Source organism: Molossus molossus, unplaced genomic scaffold (genome assembly GCF_014108415.1).
Source record: "Molossus molossus isolate mMolMol1 unplaced genomic scaffold, mMolMol1.p scaffold_m16_p_9, whole genome shotgun sequence".
Taxonomy (NCBI): domain Eukaryota; kingdom Metazoa; phylum Chordata; class Mammalia; order Chiroptera; family Molossidae; genus Molossus; species Molossus molossus.
In genome coordinates, this window is record NW_023425403.1 from 92,392,877 (window position 1) to 92,416,931 (window position 24,055).

The window sequence follows — 24,055 nt, forward strand, 5'->3', positions numbered from 1 at the left end:
ATCTCTCTCCCTGCTTCCCCAAGCATCCCAGGACCAAGACCCAGCTGACCTTCAGGCCCAGTCACTGATGAGGTGGGAACATGGCTGACTATTTGGGGTCAGTCTTCCTACTGAACACCAAGCTTGCAATTGATTTACCGGGTTCTAGGCGTGGTCCCAAGCACTTGATGTGTGACTTTGGGAAGGTCATTTCATGTCTCTGAACCTTCATTTTTTTAGTATATTGAGGATGCTGATGAGGATTAACTTAAAGATTCAAATGAGAGAGCCCTTTATGACTACAAAGCCCTTTATGTTTAACGTGCATTGTTGGTACCAATCTCTGTTCCTGTTCTTTGTTTTCAGTTGGCTCCTTTTTCTTCCATTCTTCGCGTGTGGAGAGAAAGCCTTCTTGCAGCACCATAGATGGACAAAAATAATGCATTTCTACCCTTTATTCTAAGGGTTTCTAGGAACCAAAACTATCAGTTCCTATCTAGGATCACTTACTCATAATACAATCCATGAGCAAGAACAATAATGTGAAGTTATTCCCAGTTCGGCTCAGGGAACTTGGCACAAGAAGGCAGAGGTGATGTTTGCAGGAACCCCAAGGCTCTGTGAACACGAGTTATGTTCTTGTTGAGGTTTTGTTTGGTTATTTATCTGGGTACCTGTGATGCTACCCAGATGCTCTCAAAGCTAATGAGCACCAGAAACCAGGGGAGGCCCTGTGGCTTCCAGAGGGGACAGACTTGCAGCCTGGGAGGGGCTTAGGTTCCAGGCAAGGGCCAGGGGAGCCCGTCTCTCCCAGGGCTGACCAACGGGCCCAGCTTCACCTGACCATCCGTGTGGCTTGAGGGGGACACTGGTGCCCTGGTAGGATGTTCTGACTGTGCTGAGAGAAAGAAGGTTGCAACCTGATGTTCGCCTCAGTCAGTGACACATATTCATTGGCTCCCTTACGGCTCTAAGGAAGGAAACCTCAGCTCCAGGGTCCCAGCAACCACCGTGTGACTAGAGAGGGCTGCGTCATTAAATCTCCTATTGATTGGCACCACCCTTTGGGTGCTGGGGTGTGGGCCGGCAGCACAGGTGGTAGAGGATTACCTGGTCATTAAGGAGAGGGTGTTGTGTTCCAGGGTTGATTACTTGTGGCGGGGAAAGGATTGCTCATGACCAGCCATGGCAAGCTGCCTGAAACTGAGTATCACTTGGAGGCTGCCAGGGCCCAGCCAAGGAGGCCGAGGGGCGGGAACGGAGCAGAGCGACAGCTGCTGACGCGAGGCCCGCTCGGGGCGAATGAGCACTGCGTGGGGCTTGGGCTCCATACTTCCTTAGCGACTGGAAAGTGGCCGAGGGGAGAGCAAAAGTGACGAAAAGGAGAGAGAAGAGGGCCTCCTGGGAAGGCTTATAGATATTCAGCCTTGAACAGAAGAGACACAGTTGACTAAATATACTATTTTCTTCAAATACATGAGAAGTTTCCACAAGATGTCAACACATTGTTCTGACAACCACATAAGAGAAAGCCTCTACCTAGGGGCAGCGTGGATTGTCATTCCCACTGCAGCGGGGTGCCCGGTGCGTACTGACCAGCGATAACTGTGTGCCGGATGGGCCCTCAGAGCACTTTAGAAAGTGAGGAAAGGAAAGAGGACCCTCCCGGGTGTCTGAGGGACTGGGCCAGCCCTGCAGGTCAGAGGGTCCGGGCACAGCCTCCAAGTCCTTGTGTCTGATGGTGAGTCGTGCTTCTGGTGTATAAGGTACCAAGAACACAGTGGGTTCTTTGCATGGTGCAACAGTGCTCCATACTAGTGGGCTGAGGAGTTTTAACTCGATCATAAAACTCTGAGGAGAACACCCTTCTGGAGGTGGGAGATTCATTTATCCTTTGCTTTCTTTTAGCTGCTTCGCTTGCCCACATCCTGTTCATTATTTCTTACTACTTGCTCCAAGGAGGGCAAAGAGGTTTTCAAGAAAGCACCAAAAACGTGAGGACTCTGGTTCCAGACCAGGAGAAGACGGCACAGCCGAGAGCAAGCCCAGGGCGACCTGCCAAGCAGGGTTCAACATCTGCCCCTTCCCAAGCCGGGGGCCAGCCCAGAGGACTCCGTGTGACGGCCTCCAGCCCGGCGGCCCGGCCTCCGAGGAGACTCCGCCTGCTCACGTCCGACAGCACAGCTCTGACCAAGGGTCCTGGGAAGGTGCCGGGGTTGTGTCTGTTTGGTCTGAAATAGGTCTCTGAGCTGGCAAGTTCCCTCCCCAGCCTGCTGTTTTCTCAGGCTGCCATTAGCTCGCCCTGAAATAGACTGGAAAGAGAAGGAAGAAGTGGTTTGGACACCAAGTCTCTTTTCAACCCTCACAGTCTGCTTTGTGGTCTTGGTGGCTTTTGCTCATTTTGGAAACCATGGAGAAGGGAATAAAGAAGGAGTGGTGAATAATAACCACTCTGATCGAATCTAATTAAAAATGTTCTATAAAACTATTCCCACTAATCAGGACAAACATCACACCAAAATCTTGAATCACAGGATGTTTACATAATGTAATGCCCAAGGCAGACAAATACTAGATACCACTAAGTACCTGAGACAAAAAAAGAAAGGAAGGAAGGAAGGAAGGAAGGAAGGAAGGAAGGAAGGAAGGAAGGAGGGAGGGAGGGAGGGAGGGAAGGAAGGAAGGAAGGAAGGAAGAAGGAGGGAGGGAGGGAGGGAGGGAGGGAGGGAGGGAGGGAGGGAGGGAAGGAGGAGGGAGGAGGAGAGGGAGGGAGGGAGGGAGGGAGGGAAGGAAGGAAGGAAGGAAGGAAGGAAGGAAGGAGGGAGGGAAGGAGAGAGGGAGGAAAGGAGAGGGTGGGGAGGGAAGGAGAAGAATAAAAGGAGAGGGCAGTCTTGGGATTTGGAGATCTGAAGGGCACAGCGGGGTCTCGGTGGGGGTGGCGTGTGTGAGCCGCTGGGGGCCTCTGGGTTCACAGGTCGACCTCTGAGGGGCAGACCTGCGTGGCGGTGACAGCGATGCCGATGGCAAGGTTGCCGTTGTCGGAGAAGAGCTGGGCCAGCGAGGTGTTGAGGACGAGGCAGTCCCCATCAGTGATCACGGAGTCCACACACTCGAGGACGGACCGGGGGGTGGCCTCCCATTTGAGACGCCGATGGTTTCTGTTGAGCTCCAGGCGGTAGGTGAAGCAGTCGGCCTGGGTGGGGGTCCCAATCAGCATCATGGTGGCAAAGAACTGGGGGTGCCCTTCATGCCTCTCCTGCTTCCTAAGCACCAGCAGAAAGTGGTGGCCGAGGCAGGAGTGCATGATGATCCAGTCAGCCGGGGCAGGGAGGTGCATGTCCGTGGCCAGGAAGACCATCTCCGCTCCCTGGAGGATGTCGACCCTGTGCATCTGCCGCAGGTGGGACAGCACCACCTCCAGGTGGCCTTCCCACTGACAGGAGAACAGGGGGCATAGGCAGGGGGTCACCTGAGGGGCAGGCAGCTCTGCCTCCTGGTGGTGGAGGAGCCGAGGGTGGGCGTGGTGGCGAAGGTGGCGGTGGGAGCGGTGGTGCTGGCGGTGGTGGGCGAGGTGGTGATGGAGGCAGCTGTCTTGCTCGGGTGCGCTTTGAGTGACCGTGCGACAGTTGGACACATACTGTAGGACAAAGAGAAGAATGTGAGTGGGGTGCAGTCAGTCTCCCAGCCTGGCTGGGACTCCCCTGGTGTTCAGAGTGTTGGGAGTAGACTCTCTGGTGCGGGCAGAGACAACTTTATTCTAACACTGAGAACTGCTGGACTATTTCCAAAGTGGCAGCACCATCGAATCGTGAGAGGGTTCCAGCTTCTCCGCCTCCTGGCCCACACTTGTTATCTGTTTTGACAAATACTTTTTAGACATAATTTCTTTGAATGTTTTGCCAACTATAGATGCTGAAACATTGTAAGTCCTTTCTGTTATTTCATTTCAGTATAGAACCTAAATTTACCCAATTAAAAAATAGAAGCTCCTTTAAAAGATTCCTCCTATAAGAAGAGATTTTCCAAATCGAATGAAACATTTTTTAAAATGTCTAAAAATAATAATGAGGAACATGGTGAATGCTTTGAGAGGTTGAGATTCTGCAAACTCAGTCCAAGAAATGCAATATTCATGCCTTTCTGATTCTTTAATAAGATTCTCAAACAAATAAAAAATTTCACCATGATGGTCATTAGTTGTACAGAACAAAAAAGTTTGTTTTTGCTTTTTTTGACCCTGTGGATGTTTCTGTGCAAGCACTGGAGGTCAGTGGATGACCCCCTATATTATCATTGCCTTATATTTAAAACAAAGTCCAGTAAGTTTCCATGTGTCCTTCCAGTGCTGTCGGGGACTGTGCTGTTTTGGGTGCCCCTTTCCTGGATGCTGAAGCAACTGGTGGCCCCCGGAGCTGGTTATATGCAACTGGGCTGAGGTTCACAGAGAGGAACCTCACCTGGGGTTCCTGGGACTTCGCCCCGCCGAGCACATTTCTGTTCTGTTCCAGGCTCACTGGCCTTTGCAGGGCGTCCTCACCAGGCTGCCTCCACCCCGAGACTGTCCTAACCTTTTGTTCCTCACGACAGTGTCCCCACAAATGTCCTTCAACACCAGGAGCGGTGACAGCACCTTCTGATCAGGTAGCCGTAAAGTTGCTGAGCACCTGCTATGGCCAGACCCACCCTGCAGGTGCTGGGAGTACGGCCGCGGGCTCGCTCAGTGCCAAGTCTCTTGGTGTGGGTAGTACAGGCACCAGTATGCATGTGATTCACTGCAGTTTTCACAAGGGTCCTCCCTGTGACAGGAGGACTGTGATTCATATTTTTCATGAAGAAACAGGTCCCTACAGTAATGTGCCTGAGGTTACACGATAACTGAAAGACCGGGATTCGTTTTCACACCTCCTAACTCTGGGCACAGCAGCAGCCCCTCCACCGTTATCCGCCCCTCCGGCTCCCTCCTCCATTCCTCAAGTTCTTTTTTAAAAAAATTAGCCTGCAGGATCTAGGCTGTTCACGGAGGTGGCCGCTCTGTGGGTGCTCCTGGCAGGAGGCCGTCACATGGCAGCTTCTCTCTGGGCTGTCCTCAGGGAGACTGTTGCTCTGTCCCAGCTCTCCAAGCCCTTTCTGGACTTCAGGTGCCTTTGGGCACTGGCCTCCTCGCCTGGCTTTAGTGCATAGAGGCTGACGGCTAGAGGGCATAGGTCTCTTTCCCACTCACCACCACTACTGCCCGAGTTTCTGTCTCCTGGGCTCAGTGTGGCTACCAGCTGAGGCCTGGCTACCTTCCCTTTCATTAGGGTGTGCAGCGGACACACACACACACACACACACACACACACACACACACAGTGTGCTGGGAAGGCCACCCTGTGATGGAGGTGACCTGCAGGCCAGTGGGGACCAGACTAGCTCTGCTCTCAAGCTGTTCGCCCAGCTGCCAGTTTCCGAGTCCCCTTGGGACCGCCACAGACCCAGAGTGAGCTACGGCAGCTCCCCCCGTCCCTGGAGGCAGCCGCTGGGCAGTCTGCTGCCACCCACGCTGCCCACCCACCAGGCCCACGAAGGAGCAGGCTGTGGCCCAGGGTCCTGCTAACACTTACCCGTTGGTGTTAAGTATAGGGAAGAAACAAGTATGTAGCACTTACTAAGTGTAAGGCACTATGGAAGGTAGGCATTTTTTGTGTAATTATTTCATTTAACTTTTGCAGAAAACATCAATTTCCTTCTTTAGAAAAAATAAAATGAAATCTAGCTTAGTTCTGCCAGACAGAGAAAGACAAATCCTGCATGGTATCATTTATACGTAGAATCCAGAGAACAAAATCCAAACAGACTCGTAGATACAGAGAAAAACTGATGACTACTAGAAGGGAGGGGTGTTGGGGGCTGGGTAAAATAGGGTGATGGGATTAAGGACTAAATGGTACTTCTACATGGTTACAAAACAGGTGTGGGGAATATAGTTAGGAATATTGAAATAACTACCTGTGGAGCCGGGTGGGTGCTTGAACGATCAGAAGGAACCGTCTGTGACCTACACCAGCGATTTTCAACCTTCTCGATCTCGGGCGCACATAAACTAATTACTAAAGTTCTGTGGCACATCAAAAAATATATATTTTGCCAGTCTGATTAAAAAATAGATATAATTTTGATTCATTCACAACAGATTGCTATTGTTGTGTTGGTTGTTGTCATTTTTTAAATTTGACAATCTAAGGGAAAAAGGTCATGATCCTGACTAAATGGTCAGGTGTCATGTGTTTTAAAAATTCTTTTGGCACGGGGGCTTGGAATCTCTGACCTAGACGAATGACTATCTACTGTGCTGTACATCTGAAACTAATACAAATAGTGTTGAATGCCAACTGTAATAAAAGAATAAAACGATAAAAATAAATAAAAATCTGGCTTACTTACCACCTGCCTGCTGGTGGCATGTATCATTTAGTCAGTGGGTGAGGGTGGGGGTGGGAAGGTTCCTCCTAGTCACTGGGATTGTACAAGCCCAGGGCTCACCCCCCACCGGCCAGGTGTGAGGAACCCTCCCTGGTCTTTCCACCAGCCTCAGGCCCTGCAGAAGGTCAACCTCTTTTGCTGGGCTGAAGAGGATCTGGTCTTGGCTTCTCATGGAAAGCCCAGATGTAGTCCGTTCTCTCAGCCTCTGAGAGGCCCCTCTCTCTCATTCTTTACACCAATCACAAAAGAAACATATTGTACTTGTCTTATTGATGAAGAAACTGATATACAGAGAGGGTGAGTCACATGACCAAGGGCAGTCACACAGCAAATAAGGAGTGCAGCTGGGAACAGAGCCCAGACAGGTCAAGGTGCTACAGGTCATAGACTGGGAGATCACAGCCCTGATGTCCGCAGACTGGCTTGTTTCACAGTTTACTTGTCCAGCAGTCTTGATTAAGTCAGTTTCCCCATCAGCAAAATATTTATCTCAAAGGGTTATTAGGGAATCAGATGAAATAATGCCTGGCAAACAGCTTTAAAACCACATCAAGTATTACATTGAAATTGCATTTCCATTTAGATGTGCTTTTGGGTAAAGACTTGGTGGCCTTCTGCCTCAGTCCATGTCTATTTTTGTCTATCCTGGTCAATTGATCTTCATGCCTGGGCAGTACTCTGGGCTAAGAACAGGCCAACGTGAGGATCTGAAGACCCCAACATTGCACTTGACCTGGGCCTCTTGTCCCAAAGCTCACCCATGATGACAAACGTTCTGAAATTGCCATCTCAGAAACGATCTCTGGGCGAGTTACTTTCAACATGTCCTCTTTTAGATCCTTTTTCTATTTTCTCCATCCTGTTCTGTGTGGCTGACATCAGAGGTGTAAAATCAAAGCAGGGAGGAAGTGGGAAAGAAATACCTTGATCTCCCTTTCTTCCCTGATGTGCCAGGGTTTCCTACTGGCTGAACCAATTAGAGCCCAGAGATGACTCAGCAAGGGCTGCTCCCTTTGGAGTGGTGCTGGGTGAGGCGCACAGGTGAAGAGAGAATGCCCACCTGTAGGCAAATGTTCCCATTCCTTCCTCTGTGATGTTCGCTGATCTGACCAGGGGGGTCTTCCTAGGCTGAGATTTGATGAGGCTGGTGAAGGGGTTGGGAAGGGAAGATCTATGCCTACAATTCACTAAGACATTTGACAAATGTATATATACCACCTACCATGTACAACGGGCTAGAAATGCTGAGCAGAGTAAGATCCTTGTTCCTGCCTCAGTAGCTCACTATAATTATGTTTAATATAATAGGATGCAAAAATGCAAGATGCAGTGTGGGATCTGACAGTACAAATGGAGGAGGTAGCTATGCTTTTCAGTGCCAAGTAACATTTACCCTGGGCTAAGCGTGAGCATGGGTGCTCGAACACAACAGGCAGAAGATTTGCTGACAAGGTAAGTAGCAGGTTAGAAGGAACTGGGTATAAAAGAACATGGGATAGTTAAGAAATGATCATTTCCAAGTGGCTGGTAGATGGAGGATCTGATGGAGATGGACAGGAGGTAGGTCACGGTGCTGGAGAGTAGTCGGACCGTATTGCCCAAGACTTGTAAGTTGAGCTGAGGCACCAAGGTGGCACCCAGTCCTTAGTAGAAGTCAGTAGTGGGGCCAAGAGAGACAACTTTATGCATTAGGGAGCTCCTGCAGGCAGCACCAGCAGAGCCTGTTCTCAGCTGGTGCTTAGGATGGGGCCAGCCACCGAGTCCCCACACTAGTTCAACTATTGGTCATGCACCTCGACTCTCCCACTGTTCCCTTGTGGCCTCATATTCCACTGGTCTTTTCCCTTTTTCATTGCTGTGGGGTAACGAAGCGGCCGGGAGCGTTATCTAAATGGACAGAAGCGAATGGCTGTGCAAACAGAGCGAGATGTTGTGAACTCAGAGAACCGGAGAACCGCACTAATAAAAACAGCCTTATTCTTTTATTCTTCCTGCTCTAGTTTCTGATGCTAAATATGTTTCATTTAAATGATCTTTGGGTGAGCGAGGTCACTGGGCTGCTGGCAGGGAGAAGAAATTCTTTTAATTGGCAAAATGCTAATCGTTTTTGGAAAATGAATTCTAATCTTTCCATCTAATACAGTGGATGTGTGAGTAATTACTTTCCTTCACTAAACTGTTAGTGCAACATTAGTGATTATGCTAATTAAAACTAATGAACTCTTCCAGACTGATAAACCCTGGCAGTCCGCAGATGCCTTCCTTCCATTGGCTGTATTTAACTTTCCATTTGGAAGAAAGATCTTGAATTAACCTTTAGAATATTGAGCAAGATTGGGTTTAAAAATGTTAGGCTTTATGGACTGCGTATAATTCTTTCCCCAAGCATTAGTGAGACCATTTCCACTGAGGGTGTAATTGAATTTGAAAATGCTTTCTTAATTTGATCAGCTACACTCCCGTGGTTGGTAAAGGCTATCCCCCCAAATCCTGGTGTCCAAAGGCGAAACCTGCCCCTGGACAACCACACGCCTTTTCTCCAGCGTCTGCTGCCTGTACTCGGGGAGGCTTTGCCCTTCCACGGGTTTGCAGGAACGTGGCCACGCTAATGCATTTCAGTTGAAGGAGGGTTTTGTACCCGATTTCAGACAGAGGGCACTTGCTCTGAGTTTGCTCAGGCTCTTGTTCGTGCGAGTTAATTCAGCAGGGCTGTCAGTGCTGTGAAGGGGAAGACAGCGACGCTGTGACACTGGGAGGGCAGGTGTGTGGGGTGACCTTCGGGGCAGAGAAGGGGGACAGAGTCAAGGCCTGAACCAAGTTGGGAATCAGATTGACTAAGAAGAGAGAATAATTGTAACTGCTCCCAGGTCCCACTCTGTAGTGTTAGAAAAATTCTCAAGGTTTCTGGGAAGGACAGTCAAGGGTGAAGGCCACTCCAGGAAAGTGCGCAACAGGGGGGAGGCTCCCCATCTCTTTCTCAAAACCTAACCTGACTGCACATGTGCCCACAAAACCCAGGAGGTCTCTCAAATGCTTCCAAACAGGTAAGAAATCAGCTGAGGTAGAAACAACGATGGTGCTGCTGTCACTGCCTGGAACAGCCTCATTGGAGAGTGCGTCTCACGCTCCTTTGCCCCAGGTCTTCACACGGCCGGCAGGAGGCGTCTTCAATATTCTTTAAACTACGTTAGCGGAGACAGTGAGATATAAATGTGTACATTTTTAACCTACCCTCCAGGGGCTGTCAGTTCCCTAATCAGGAATTCACGATTTGAGGTGATCACCTAACATTTTTGGAAAGCCACACTCCAGAGATAAGGACGGCAATCACCTCAATTAGCATCCACAGTTCTGATCCACACCAGATGCCGCTAATTAACATTTCCACAGAGGTTTTCGTTGGTGAATTGAGTACTTTTCTTTAAAAAAAGCCAGCCTGCCCTGGCCGGTTTGGCTCAGCGGTTAGAGCGTCGGCCTGTGGTCCAGAGAGACCCGAGTTCGGTTCCGCTAAGGGCACGTACCTCGGTTGCAGTTTGTCCCCAGCCCTGGTTGGGGTCGTGTGGGTGGCAGCCAGTCAATGTATCTCTCTCACATGGATGTTTCTCTCTCTCTCTTCCTCCCTCTCTCCCTCCCGCTCTATCTGAAGATAAGTGCAAAAATGTCCTCTGGTGAGGATAAAAAAAAGCAAGGCAGACTGCCACATGTAACCCCTCATTTGGGTGCACCTGGAGTCCTGGAAGCTGGACGACCCTACATTCTTCTACGAATGGACCTTGAGAGCTTGCCTGGAGGTTCCAGCCACTTTTATACACTTGACCGAAGGATGGCCCTCTTTCCCCGCGGGGAAGGTTGTCCTCTGCGTGCAGCTTGGGGAGGGATGTACATGGAGCCATGAGGGGGGAGGGGACCCCGCCTAGCCAGCCAGCTCAGCAGAATCAACACTGGCGATCCATAGAGTGACGATGTCACAGCCAGATCACCTTCACGTCCAATAGATTTTTTTTCCCCCAGACTGTAACCAGTAGTTTGTTAATCAACATAATAGATGCTAGAAATTTCTCTTTGATGAAATCTATAGTTTTCAAGCTACGAAGATTGGTTCGACTATTTCAGAGATTCTTTACTTTGGGGATGGGCTCAGAAGCTTATTCCCTAAGTATTGATGTATTTGGCCACTAAGTTAAGGACTTATGGTAGTTTGATGTCATCTCTCAGGGTATCAAAACCTTGCCTGTGATCTATCACTGCATATACAGCTTCTTCACTGCTGATCACAATTATGTGAACTGAGTAAGGAGATATTGGTTTCCTTCTTGAGTTTTCTCCACAGAAGCCTTGCATTTTGGGCCACATCTGTATTAACTAATTAGAAAAGAGGGAAATGAGTGTTACTGATAAAAGAGAAAAATAAAAATTTTGGTGGATAAAACTTTTTAAAAACAAGGTCCATTGGTAAAAAGCTGTAAAAAGGGATCCATACAGATGTCTACACAGACATTGGTACTATGGTCTCAAAAGCCTCCTAACCAAGCTGGTCATCTTACGAATATAGTCCCTGGCTATGTGAGGGTCTGGGAAGGAATCTGTGGGTGACATTGTGAAAACAAAAACTGTGACTTAGTTCTTGAGCTCCCAGGGCCCTTCTTTAGTTCCTGGATCCTGGCCTTGGCTGCCCAGTGTTAGTTCACTTACACGTGAATGGTTTCCTGCTGGCTGAGCACCTTCCGGATGGGGACCCACTGTTCACATGTCCTCACTGCTAGCACAGTGCTCGACACACAGTACACGCATGGCACCTATTTGTAGCGCTCATTAATGCATTAGTGATGGCTTCATATATGAGGATGATGCTAGTTCAATTCAGGTGGGTCAGCCACAGTCCCGACTGGTAGTGTCTGTTTGAGACCATCAGCCCTTATATGACAGGGAGGCTGCCTGCCTCTCTCCCTGCCCTTGAGTCAAGCAGCAGTTAGATCTTTCCATACAGTTCATTACTTATTTCAAGTTATATTGAAAATTACTAGTAATCACTAGTTCATGGCTTTCTCTCTTCAACTAGGATAGAAGTCATAGAAGGCAGGGGCTGTGTTTAGTTTGCCCAGTGCTTAGTTCAGTGATAGGCAAATTCAGCATTTCACAGTATCCGGGGTCTAGTAAACTCTGGTAAATATTTGTTGTCTGAATGAATGAATGAATGATTTATAGATGGAACCCTGTTCTAGACCATATCCACTGAAGGGCTGTCTTTATTTGGAGGCTCTTTCCTTTTTAGCTTCTATGGAAGTGTGTGTGTGTGTGTGTGTGTGTGTGTGTGTGTGTGTGTGTCCATGTCATTCTACAGCTGTGGGCTCATCAGGAAGTTTCCTGGCAGCTCCTCAACCAGAACCCAACAGTAACGAAACGCAGAATATGCACTGGGCTTTGACTAGGAGGAGGCGCACATGCAGACTTAGTTGCCATCATGAGAAGTCAAATAAAAGCTTTGAAGGAGAAACTTTTCATGCCAGAGAGGTACTTTTTTTGCTTTTACTTGTTGCAGAGATTACTCTAAGCCTCAGGTATTCCCTTTATCAATAGCAGACTGCCTCTTAGAAGTTGTTTGGGAAGCTCAGTCTGTTGGATCAACCCAGATCATCTGTCTACCTCCTAGACTGATCTAAATAAACCTACTTTCTCTTCCCACACATGCATGACAGGCCCATTATCCAACAAAAAGCTGGATGTATCCATTCTTTCTTATTCATTTTCTGTTAACAATCACCATGAAGTAACTTCAAACAAAGATGATTGGCCCTCCTCCAGCTATACCCCTCCCTAGGAGGTGAGGTGCTAATGAGTTGTGCCCACCAAGAGCCCCTGAACTGGCCCTTTTAGACAGCGCTCCAGATATCTGGGGTCCTGGAATTTACTACACAATGGCTATGAGTCAGTTTCCTGTAGCCTGTGCAGTTATGGGATCCAATATCCAGAAGGCGAGCCATTAGGTGTGAGGTACGGCCAATAGGTGACTATTTGGGGGGGCTGTGAGCAGAGCCTGGATGTGTACCCTGCAATGTCCATTGGCCCTTGCATGAGGTTCATCACAGGGTAGGATTATGCCTCATTTGGAAAAAAGTGAAACATATCACTGGCTGGGGGCTGTGACCATCCAGATCATTATGAAGAGATAATGTTTAAGGCAAGAAGGTACCATATTTTGAGTCTCTTATCTTGATTTTTACTTGTAAGGATTTAGACATACAGTATATGGACCTCCATTTTCACTTTTGCCGTGTGCCCTGCAAATGTTAGAGGCGTCTGCAATCAAACCACACAGAGGAATACTGTGCCATTTTCATTTTTTCCTTGGCTCTGCCTTTCATCTCTGAGGTTTTAAGCATGTTAATAGGTTTTATGAACCTTGTAGATGAAATATTTTTTTCTTAAAAGCAATTTTGTGTGTAGTCAAATTTTTATATTTGCAATTGGCAAGTGAAACCCAGTGACTGTATGAGCAGTTTGAAGGATAAATTTAATTAATTGAAGACCTATTAACTATGATAATTTTCACAGGACGGCTTCAGGACCATGGCGGGTGACTGGAAGGAGCTGTGCCTAGTGTGCTGGGAGCACAGCCTCGGCCAACCTGGACAACCTCAGGTTGTGGGCAACAGGACTGTATTGCTCAAGTAACAAGTAACACTGTGGCAGGAGCCAGAGCTGTAACCTCAGACGGCTGGTTTGCTAAAAATGGTTCCTTATGCAAATGCAAACTTCAGATGTGTTAGCAGACTATGAACAGGAAGAGGTGCCTGGGTGGTCTGAGACATTCTGACAGCCAGGCTGCTCAAGGCCACACGCCACATTTGTTGGTCTGGTTCTTTAAAGACATCATGACCAAGAACTCCACAAATTCAGCTCTTTCTGCCAGAACTCTCTACCTCCCTATCCCCTACGACCCAGAGCACCGTTTGGCTTGGTTAAATTGTAGTCCTCCTAGGGTGTTTCTCACACTGACTAGGTGGGGTATGTCTGTTACATGTTTCCTTCATAATATGCAACACACTTATATCACGTCCAGTTTTCCTGCTGGACCAGGATGTGAGGCCCAGGTGCGTAAACACTGCATCTGTTTCTTCCCCACTGTCTCCCCTGTGTCTGCAGTGCTTGAAACATGGTAGGTACCCAAGAAATATTGTGGACAGGCTGAACAAATGACTCTTCCTATTGACTTGTCACCCCAACAGAGTCTAAGCACTTCTCAGCATCTGACTGCAACCACCAAGAGCAAGTCATTCTTACCACTTTTCTTGACTACTGCAGTAGCCTCCTGGATTATCCAGATGGGCCCTAAACCCAATGACAATGTTCTAAAAGAGACTAAAGAGGAGAAGACACAGAGGAAAAGGCCAATGAAGACAGTGGTAGAGACTGGAGGAATGTGGCCACAAGCCAAGGAATGCCGGGAGCTGCCAGAGGAAGCAGCAGCAAGGAAGAATCCTCCCCGGAGCCTGCAGAGGGGACACGCACACGCCAACACCTTGATTTTGGACTTTTGGCCTCTAGAACTGTGTGAGAATACATTTCTGTTATTTTGGGACACCAGGTCTGTGGTAGTTTATATGGCAGCCTTAAGAAACAAATACATGAGTCTTCCCATGTCCATTCTTGCCTTTTCTCACTTAAGAGTTAATGGTTTTCCACCACATTCAGAATGAAACCCAAATGCCCTATTATGGCCATTAAGAACCAACATACTCTGAGCCCAGCTAATGCTCTGGCTTCGTCTGTTTTTCCCCCACACTCCCTCACTCACTCTGCTCTCAGCACATTGACCACGTGCTATTCTTTGAACTGCTGCTTCCACCTGCCACAGGGCCTTTGCACTGCACTCCTCTGCTCTGGCACTCCCAGGTAGCCAGGGGGCTCATTCTCACACCTTGTTCATGGCTCTGCTCTGCAGTCACCTTCAGTATGACGCTGTCCTTCTCATACCTATTTGAAAATCAAAGCCTCTCAATCCCCTTACCCTGCTTTATTTCATTTCCTAGCAGCTATCAGTACTAAAGTGGTCCCTCATCTACCAGGGCTATGTTCCAAGGTCTCCACTGTATGCCTGGAGTCAAGGCCAGTACTGAGCCCTATATATACTGTTTTCCTGTACATACCTACCTATGCTGAAGTTTTAATTTAAAAATTAGGTACAGTAAAAGATTAACAATAATAAAACAGAACAATTATAATAATATACTGTAATAAAAGTTATATAAATGTGGCCTCTGTCTCTCTCCTTCAAAATGTCTGGAATTTCCCATTTAGTATTTTCAGACCATGGTTGACCATGGATAACTGAAACCACAGAAAGTGAGACCATGGTAAGGGAGGACTACTGAGTGTAATTATTTTATATGAATATAGAGTGTAGGGCATTTATTTTTCTGTTCACTGTCTTCCCTACTGCAATGGAAGTTTCTTGGGAATAGGAACCTGGTTATGTTCAATGCTGTCTCTAGCACATTATCTGGTACCAAAAAAAAAAGCTCAATACATTTTTTATATGGAATGAATGGATAAATCCCTCTGGATCTCCAACTTTTACATCTCAGAGGACCTGAGCAAAGGTGCCTGCCACTGGAATGTTGATGTGACTATTCCCATTCCTCCTCCCCCGATGTCTCCGTCGGAGTTTGGGCATCTCTGATGGGGAGGGCTTCTCACAGCCTGCCGGCTGCCACCATGGCACTGCGGTGTCAGTAGGGAACCAGGTAGGCAATGGAGAGCGGTATCCATTCATGTGTGTCCCTGGTCCCGGGTGTGTCTGTTTCCTCCTGAGGACTTGCCTCTGACCTAGACGAGTGAAGCTGGGAATGGCCTCACTGTCAGGAAACACGGGGTCGACAGAAGCATGGCTGTGGTCTAGTCTTTCTGGGGATATCAACTAACACCCATGTGATCATACCAGAGAGCAGAGGACCAGGTCATTTCACACAAAAGACCCTCTACCAACAGACTTAATTCTCAGTAATCCTCTTTAGCAAATTAAACCTTCCTATAAGCATGTCCTTAAAATAGGGAATGTGCCGTTAGGCCAAGGGGAGATGGAAAGACAGTGCTGCAAAATAGGAAGAAAATTCATGTGAAGTCAGACACGCTTGGCTAGAAATCCTAGTTTTGCTACTAAAAGCTCTGGGACTGTGAACTATCCTCTCTGTGCTTCAGTTTCTTCACCTACAAAATGGGAATTGTAATGTCTCACAGGGTTGAAGTGAGGATTGAATGAGATACAAAGTACATTGTATAACACCTAGCCCAGAGTAAGATACCATCATCATCTTCATTATCATCACTATTGTATGATTTTTGTTATTTAATAACTAGCTGATTGAGATGTCAGCTAAGGAAATTCACCCTACATTATTTCTAAGCTTCTATTGAAGTTGAATGGAATCACAGAAACAACAACGCCCTTCCAAGTCTCCGTTAGAGCTCCCTGACAGCCTCACTCAGGACCAATGTTTCACTAGCAAAAAGCCTTTTATTGACTGTTTCCATTTCATCACTGGCTAGCAGATGCTAATTGCAATGTACAGTGTAATTAATATATGCAAAGAACCTAGCTTAGTGCCTGGAACATAGGTGGTACTCAAGAAGTGATTGCTATCACTGTCATTATTATCATCGTTGTCATTTTCATTTACTAGCATTTTGGTCAGTGCAGTGCTGCTAGAAAATTTAGCCAATCCTATGAGCCGGTCTGGCCATTGGCCCTCCCAGCATCCCCACCAGGACAGTCCTTTCTCTTCCAGCGAGCATCTACCCTGCAGGCCTCTCACCATGGTGGACGACATTGCACGGGTAGCACCTTCCCCTAAGACCAGCTCTCCTTGTTTCAGAACCACCTCGTACTTTCTGTAGCCTTAAAATGAGTTTCCTTTAGACTCAGTGATTCCACTCCTGGGCTTACATCTGTCGGGAAACAAGTCTCCACGGGGCTCTTGCATTTCTGTCCATCTTGCAAGCAAGGCATTGAATGTCTTTGTTCCATACTATCTTTTCAAGGATGTTTGAATAGAGAACAGCCTTGAAATATAGAGATAATATCTCCCTCTGGAATAAAAGACAGATTTTCTAACAGCCTTGGAACACAGAGATCTTATCTACCTCCAGAGTTAAGGGCAGATATGCTTACTGTCCATTATAAAAGTTTTGGACTCCCTAAACTTTTGTAATGCAACCTACTGTGTGCAGACATCATCCAGCTCTATATGTATTACTCAGTGTGAATTGGGTCTCAAGGAGCAGGTGCAAAAATGCAAATACTCTGGTTGCTGCTATTGCTGAGGTAAGAAACTGCCCTTCATCTCTGACCCAGGAGTCTCATGTTCTTCACTGGTATCCATGAAACTGGAATGAGCCTGCAAATAGAGTAAAATATCACACTCTATATAGTTACATTCAACAACATGTAACTATATAGTTGAATAGTTACATTCAACACCGAAAAAAGGGAGTGGGGGGAGTGGATGTGTGGCCATTGTCTCCAGATCACTATTAAATGAGCATATTGTACTCTGTATAGTGTAAATTCAACAGATGGACACTATGAAATTAAAAAAACAACACCCATATACATGAATATTTATAGAAGGATTAAATCGTGATACCCCAAAATCTAAAAACCACCTAAATGTTCTTTAGATGGATACTGTGTAGTATAGTCACACAATGAAATGCTACACAGCTATAACAATGAACTACTTCTACACACAGTAACATGGATACATTTCAAAAACATGTTGAATAAAGAAAAGCTAGACACAGAAGAGTGTATACTTAATTCTATTTTTATGAAGTTCAAACACATGTAATGGTGACAGAAGTTTGCACAGTGGTTGTCTTTGTGTGAGGGCATATGACTGGGAAGGGACAGGAGGGAGCCTCTGGTGGGCCAGAAATATTTAACTGTTGATTTAGTGGTGGTTATATGGATATACCTACACATATACACATATATGTATATTCGTGGAATAATACACTAAAGATGTGTGCCCTTCACTGCACGCTACACATAAAAAGAGAAAGAAAGAAAAAAGGGAGTGGATATGTGTGGCCATTGACTCCAGATCACTATTAAATGAGCATATTGTACGAGACTTAAGGAAGAACCCTACAAAGCATCTTTCATTTTCACATGTGCTCATTTGGCCACTTATTGATCTGGTTGCCTGTGATGCCAATAACTAGGGGCCCTGGAGGTTGGGAATGATAGTCACAACAGGGACAAGCCCTGGATATCCAGGGAGAGGAAGAGTCACACGAACATAAAAGGGGGTCATGGCTAACACTCCAGGGAGACCAGGTGAAAGGCAGGGAAGGTACTCACAGCCATGCCGGAATGGTGCAGGCCTTTGGTTCTCGGGGCAGGAGGCTCCTCTCTGAGACTAGATTAGGCGCTAAGGACTGGAACCAGTGCCACGGCATGCCAAGGGGTTACAGGAGGCTAACCCCTAACTTACGTGCAAGTCTGGCTGAATAAATGGCTCCTTCTTTCTTTACAGCGCCGCTGTGAAGAGCTGCTGACAGCTCTGAGTAAATCCCCATAAGTGAGGTGGGGGCAGGTGTTTTATTTGCTTTAAAGCTTTCCCAGTCACTGAGTACATATTTAATAAAAACCTTAGGCTTGGGGGGAAGCTATGGGAAGAAGGAGAATTGCTACCCCTTGGGCTTAGGAGGTTAGCTGGCTGGCCAGTCCCTAATAACTCATTCATCCAATATTCATCTTCAAGTTATTAACAGTCACTGTGTGTCTCTAAGGAACATGTTTATTAGTGTCTGCTAAGATAATTAGCCCAATGTACTTTAAGGCAATTGAAATTGTGTCAGTAAGTATATTTCTTTCCAGAATTCACCACGGCTACATTTCAACATTGGTCCTGTTTTGTTCACATTTCCCTCATTGGAGGATGCTCACTTTCTATAAGATCTCAAACTGGCCCAAGGGAAGGAGATTAACTTCCCAGGCTCAGCCATCGGCAGGCTAGGATGGGTGCAGCCCGCACAGCGCCTGCCGCTTGGGTCACTTCTAGGATCACACCAGTGCCTGCCCTTGCTCCCTCTCTCTGCTGTGCCCTGTGCTCTGGGGAGTGTTGCAGAAGAGAAGGCATGTGCAAAGCTTTGTCTGCTCTGAAGTGCTGATTTTATGCCCTGAACTTGCGTAAATCTCCCATTGCAGCTCTTGGAATTTCACAAGCAGCAAAACTCTTTTTTCACTTTGCCACTGAGAGGGCTGAACCTGAGCCTCAGACACAGCAGTGTGCACACGAGTTACCTGGCATCTTGTGACAAGGCAGCCTGACTCAGCAGGCGTGGGGCGGGGCTGAGATTCTGCATCCTTGACCAGCTCCAGGGATGCCCAAGCTGCTCGGCCACAGACCACATTTTGAGAATCAAGGGGGACTCAACCAGATCTTCCCCACCCACTTACATCCTCCTAGGTGTCCCTTTTGGAATCAGACATTCGGTTCTTAATGACCTCAGGCATCCTCCTTACCTCTCTGATTGTTTTACAACCTCCTCTCTTTGCAGGTTTTAAAGTACTTCAATAACAGAAGGCTGCCCTGATCTGCAAGATATCAACTTGACTTGTCCGTCGTGCGGAGTCCTCATGCCCAGACAGAGCTCTGAATGCAGACCGGCCTCTCGGGAGGGATGGGGAGAAGCAAAGCTCCGAAGGTACTTTTAAGTACAGAATGGGAAATTGGTTTATCTTCTTCTTCTTTTTTTTAATAGTATTTAAATTCTTTTTTTTTTTTAAGGAGAGAGCTTAGCTTTAATTAATAAAGTCTCCATTTTAATGGCTGTCCATAATCTCTAACTATTTAGTTTAATTGGGTTTTCATGTTCAGAATTTAGAAGTAGCTTCCTCCTGTTAGTTTTAAGTAGTAATAATACACAAACAAACAAATATCACCCTCCTCAGTAGTGTCCATTGATTTTTATACCATTCTGCTGTTACACAGTGAATTTGTTCACGCATTCACCCACTCATTAATTCATTCAGCTAACATGTATTGAGCAGTGACTATGAGAGATGCTGGGGATTGAATGGAGAACAAGGCAAGCATGGCCCTGCTCACCTCAGACCTGACGTTTCTAGCAGGGGAGAAAATGCTTTCAGGCATCAGGAAGGGATTGTGGGAGAATGATCAGGGTGGTAACCTGTCCAGTGTCTTGCAGAGGCCTGAGTACAAACTGCCCCATCCTTTCTGAGTTTCTTATTTCAACCTCAGACCCAACAGGAGTGGAGGAAGGAGAGGGAAGGTATCTTGGATGGGAGGCGCGGCAGGAACTAGAACCCACTTTAAGGGTCTAATTTCTGTATAAATTACCTGTAAAGGAAAGGGAGTTTGGAAGGACTTTATCTTTCTCTTCATACCTACCCCCATTCCACAGCTGCCAAAAATTCTCCCCTGAAGTTGATATCAGAGAATATTCTGGAAGCAAGCCTTCCTCCATAAAACACAGAAAGGACAATCCCAGCTCTGCTAATGCACCAGCTTCATCACAAGGGCTCCAAATGAATGGGAGGCTTTCAATTCCTCATGACCAGAACTTGGCATTTCCTTCATATTTGATCTTGGCCAAGCACTTAACAGTAACTCCCTAGCTAATCTTCATAAGTGGGTATGGATACACCTCAGGTTGAACTTAAGTTTCCTGTGCTAAGAAAGAAAACTGAGGCATCGGCAGTCAAATCTGACCATGTGTGATGGGGGAGAGCAAGGCACACGGCAATGAAGACTCACGGAGACCTGAGATGTGCTCACAGTTCTTCCACACCTTACAAAACCGAGAACAACTCCTTTTACTTTTCCACGCCTTAGTTTCCATGCCTGTAAAATGGGAATGATGGTACTTGCTTTGTTCCTAGAGGATATGAGGAAGAGGTTAAAAGGTGTTTTAAATAGTTTTGGAAGAAAGTATTATATGTATACAAATCATGAAAGGACATAAACATAATTGTCCTGACTGACACCTGCTGAGGGCCTATGCCAAGCACATTACACGCATCATCTCATTTAATCTTCCTCCGGGCTCCAGGAGGCAGAGACTATTATCACTAGCAATTTGTATGCAGGAAAACTAGGGTGCAGAAAGGATGAGGGTCTTTTTCAAGACCTCAGGGTGAGCAGTGGTGGAGCTACATTTCGCTCCTTAGGAGTCTGGCTTTAGAACACAGGAACTGAGCCCCCCAGAGCTGCCTGCCTCCTCTGTGTGCAGCCAGAGCGCAGCGATCTGCCTGTGGATCACCTGCAGCTCGTACTTCATTTCATTCCAAGCTGATTTTCCCTGCCATCCAGTTCAGCTCATTAGCTGGCAAGGAGCTCAGGGAGTTAGAACTAATCCTAATATTAAGTATATAGAGCAAAGCATAATTAGGAAGATAAATCTTTGGGGGAAAATGTGTAGAGCATATTCCAAAGTCAAGCATGGGTGATTCCCCATCTTCTAGATGATCTACACCACTGTTCTTCCTTTCTAGCACAGATAACTGTGAGCTGATGATGTAAAACTTTTTTAAAAAATTTCTTTTTTCTGATTAGAAAGAAATGTACTTCATCACAAATTTTTTTTTTTTTATCCTCACCAGAGGACATTTTTCCATTTTTTGTTCAGGTAGAGTGGGAGGGAGAGAGAGGAACAGAGAGAGAGAGAGAAACATCGATGTGAAGGGACACATCGAGTGGCTGCCACCCGCACGACCAACCAGGGCCGGGGACAAACTGCAACCGAAGTACGCGCCCCTAGCGGGAACCGAACCCGGGTCTCTCAGGACCGCAGGCCGATGCTCTAACCGCTGAGCCAAACCGGCCAGGGCCACAATTTTTTTTTTTTTAGAGAAAATTCTGCGTAGTATAAAGAATAGAATAGAAAATTCAGGATGCCGTTATTCTGACAGGACCATTATTAACATTTCGGTGTGTACTTTTCTCTGTGCCATTTGACCATAAGTACCTAAGTATTATATGTATAGTCTTGTGAGCTGCTTTTCCCACGTAATAAATAGTTTATGGAACAATACATGTGAAAAAAGTGTAGATTGACATCATGTTTTTATTGGTTCCGTTGGCCTTGGAGAACTCAAAGAGAACTCACATGGATGTGGTGTAACTGGTGTCATTCAAATATGACTAAGAGACACACTTGTATGCATCCAATTATTTATTAGTTAACTTATTTGGCAAACCTGCTAGATAGTGAGGATAAAACGGAAACTAAGATTCAGTTCAGGTTTTCAAGAGTTCACTGTCTCATCTCAGTCTCTGCATCAGTTTCTCGGGGGCCGATCCATTGTTCTGTTGCCCCCCCTCCCTGTGCATGGGTCCTGGAAGGAGCTGTGTGGCTGGAAGCGGTCAGGCCTTATTCCCTGACCCTCCCCCGCTTCCCATCCTTTCCCCTTTTTTGCCTCTGGGGTTAACAGTAGCATAAAACTAATTTATAGCTCTTGCCAGGAAGAGGAAAATTTTCATCTCAGCCGTCATGCAAAAAGCACTAGTACAAATGAATAATTGTTGACCCATGCTACCTATTAGAGATTGTGCTGGGTCACCTCGTTTGTTGTTTTAACACAAGAAATTAAGGGCCCTGGCAAGGGCTTCCACGAGGACTGAATTGGTAATGAGGTAGAACATCCTCTTTGCAGGTGACCTCTCCTGGCACTCTGTCCACGGCAGGGAGGGGGATGGGAACTCACTTCCATATCCCACGAGAAGGGCAGATTCTGCCTGTGTTCACTTTTGAGAGCAGGCTCAGGGCCACCACCCTCCCCCAGGATCCTTGTCAATCAGCAAATGCCTGTAGGGCAGCAAGAATATGTGGACACTATGTGACCATCGACATTGCTATTATGTCCACCAGAAAGCTCAACAGCACCTGCCATATGTGAAGCCATATGTTTCTGAAATAAAAGGGGGCATGGAGTAAGCAGGCTGCCTTCCCTTCGATAGCAAATGGCTTGTGTCGTAGGAAAAGGCTTGTGCAGGGGTGACCCTTGAAATGGTTCAGAAACCATGGATGAGAGCAGGGTAGTGGGGGGTGAGAGGAGAGCACTCGTGGAGGATGGGGAGCAGCTTGAGCATGGCAAGGAACAAGTCTTTTCATGGACTGCTGAGGCCTCGCAGAATATTGAGAAACAAGCCTGGGTTGGAACAGTGTAACCAGATTACCGAGTGCTTTAAAGGCAAGACTGGGGTGGGGAGTGCGATGAGTTTTCACACTTTTGATTGGTTTGGTATCCTGGATATATGAACATGATATATAAGCTCCGTTGAATGTGATATCCCTTCTAATAGGACTGAGTAAAAATTACAATGGAAATGTGTGTGTTTAAAGCCTTTCACACAGGGGCTCAACAGATACTTAATGACACATTACGTTTTTCATTCTTATGCTCTCTCTTGTCAAGAGCTATTACCCTGAACCATCACTACCATTTTAAAAAGTGGCCGGTGTGGCTCAGTGGTTGAGCATTGACCCATGCACCAGGAGGTCGCCTGTTCGATTCCCAGTCAAGACACATGCCCAGGTTGTGGGCTCAATCTCCAGTGGGGGGCATGCAGGAGGCGGCCAATTGATATTCTCTCTCATCGATGTTTCTATCTCTCTCTTCCTCTCACCTCCTCTCTCTCTAAAATTAATAAGAAAAAGAAAATTTTTTTAAGTGCTTTTCATAGCTGGTGTCTTAGGTAATTTTGAATACAGGTAAGGTCAGATACATTTGTCACCTGGTTGATAGCATTTGCTGAGGTGAACCCTGTGCCAAGGGTCCTGCATGGGAAATCTGGGCTCAGTGTGCAGGATCTAACTTTTTGTTTCACGTTGAAATGGTTCCACTGGGCCTAATGTGCAAAAGTGGGACACGCAGAGGTCTCCTTTACCCAGAAGAACAATTTGAGTCGTTATTAAAGGACAGTGTGGAAATATGAAATGAGAATCAGAGAGGAAATTTGTAGAAATTATAAAACACGATTTTGCTTCAGCCTATGCAAATATATGTCTACTTTCTCTAGAAGAGATGAATTAACAAAAGTAATCTCAGAAGAGGTAGAAAATTTAAACATGTCAGCTGCTAGGAGGTAAGCGACAGCCGTGGCTCCTCTCCAGCGCCTCCAAGGCCCAGCGCCAGGCCCAGCTGGTTCCACAGGGAGAGCGTCACCACGGTGGTTACGGATCGTTACAGACGACCCACAGCCTACCTAAATTGTTAAGCAGACCAAGAGGAGGTCTTATTTTTAGAAAACCATTATAATATTAATAAAAAAATTTAATAAAGACAATACAAAAAGAAAACTATAGACTAATATCACTCATGAATACCAGTGTAGAATTCTAAATACAATAGTAGCTCCTGGTTGGGTGGCTCAGTTGGTTGGAGCGTCATCTCATACACCAAAAAGTTGTGGGTTCGATCTCTGGTCAAGGGACGTACAGGAGGCAACAGATGAATATTTCTCTCTCACATCGATGTTTTTCTCTCTCTCCCTCTTTCTTTTTCTCCCTCCCTCTCTCTCAAAATCAATAAACATATACTTAGGTGAGGATAAGAATCACATAATTATTTTCCTCAATGTTGAAA

At 46.5% G+C, this 24,055-nt stretch overlaps 1 protein-coding gene across 1 annotated transcript in view; it reads right to left on the bottom strand.

Annotated features, from left to right (window-relative positions):
* Window positions 1-2,947: 2,947 nt before the first annotated feature.
* The window catches only part of SIAH3 (siah E3 ubiquitin protein ligase family member 3), a 66,080-nt gene continuing 44,972 nt past the window's right edge, over window positions 2,948-24,055 (bottom strand). Inside the window, exon 2 of the mRNA XM_036250644.1 lies at window positions 2,948-3,616. Coding sequence (XP_036106537.1) covers window positions 2,948-3,616 — 669 coding nt within the window. The remainder of the gene's footprint in view (window positions 3,617-24,055) is intronic.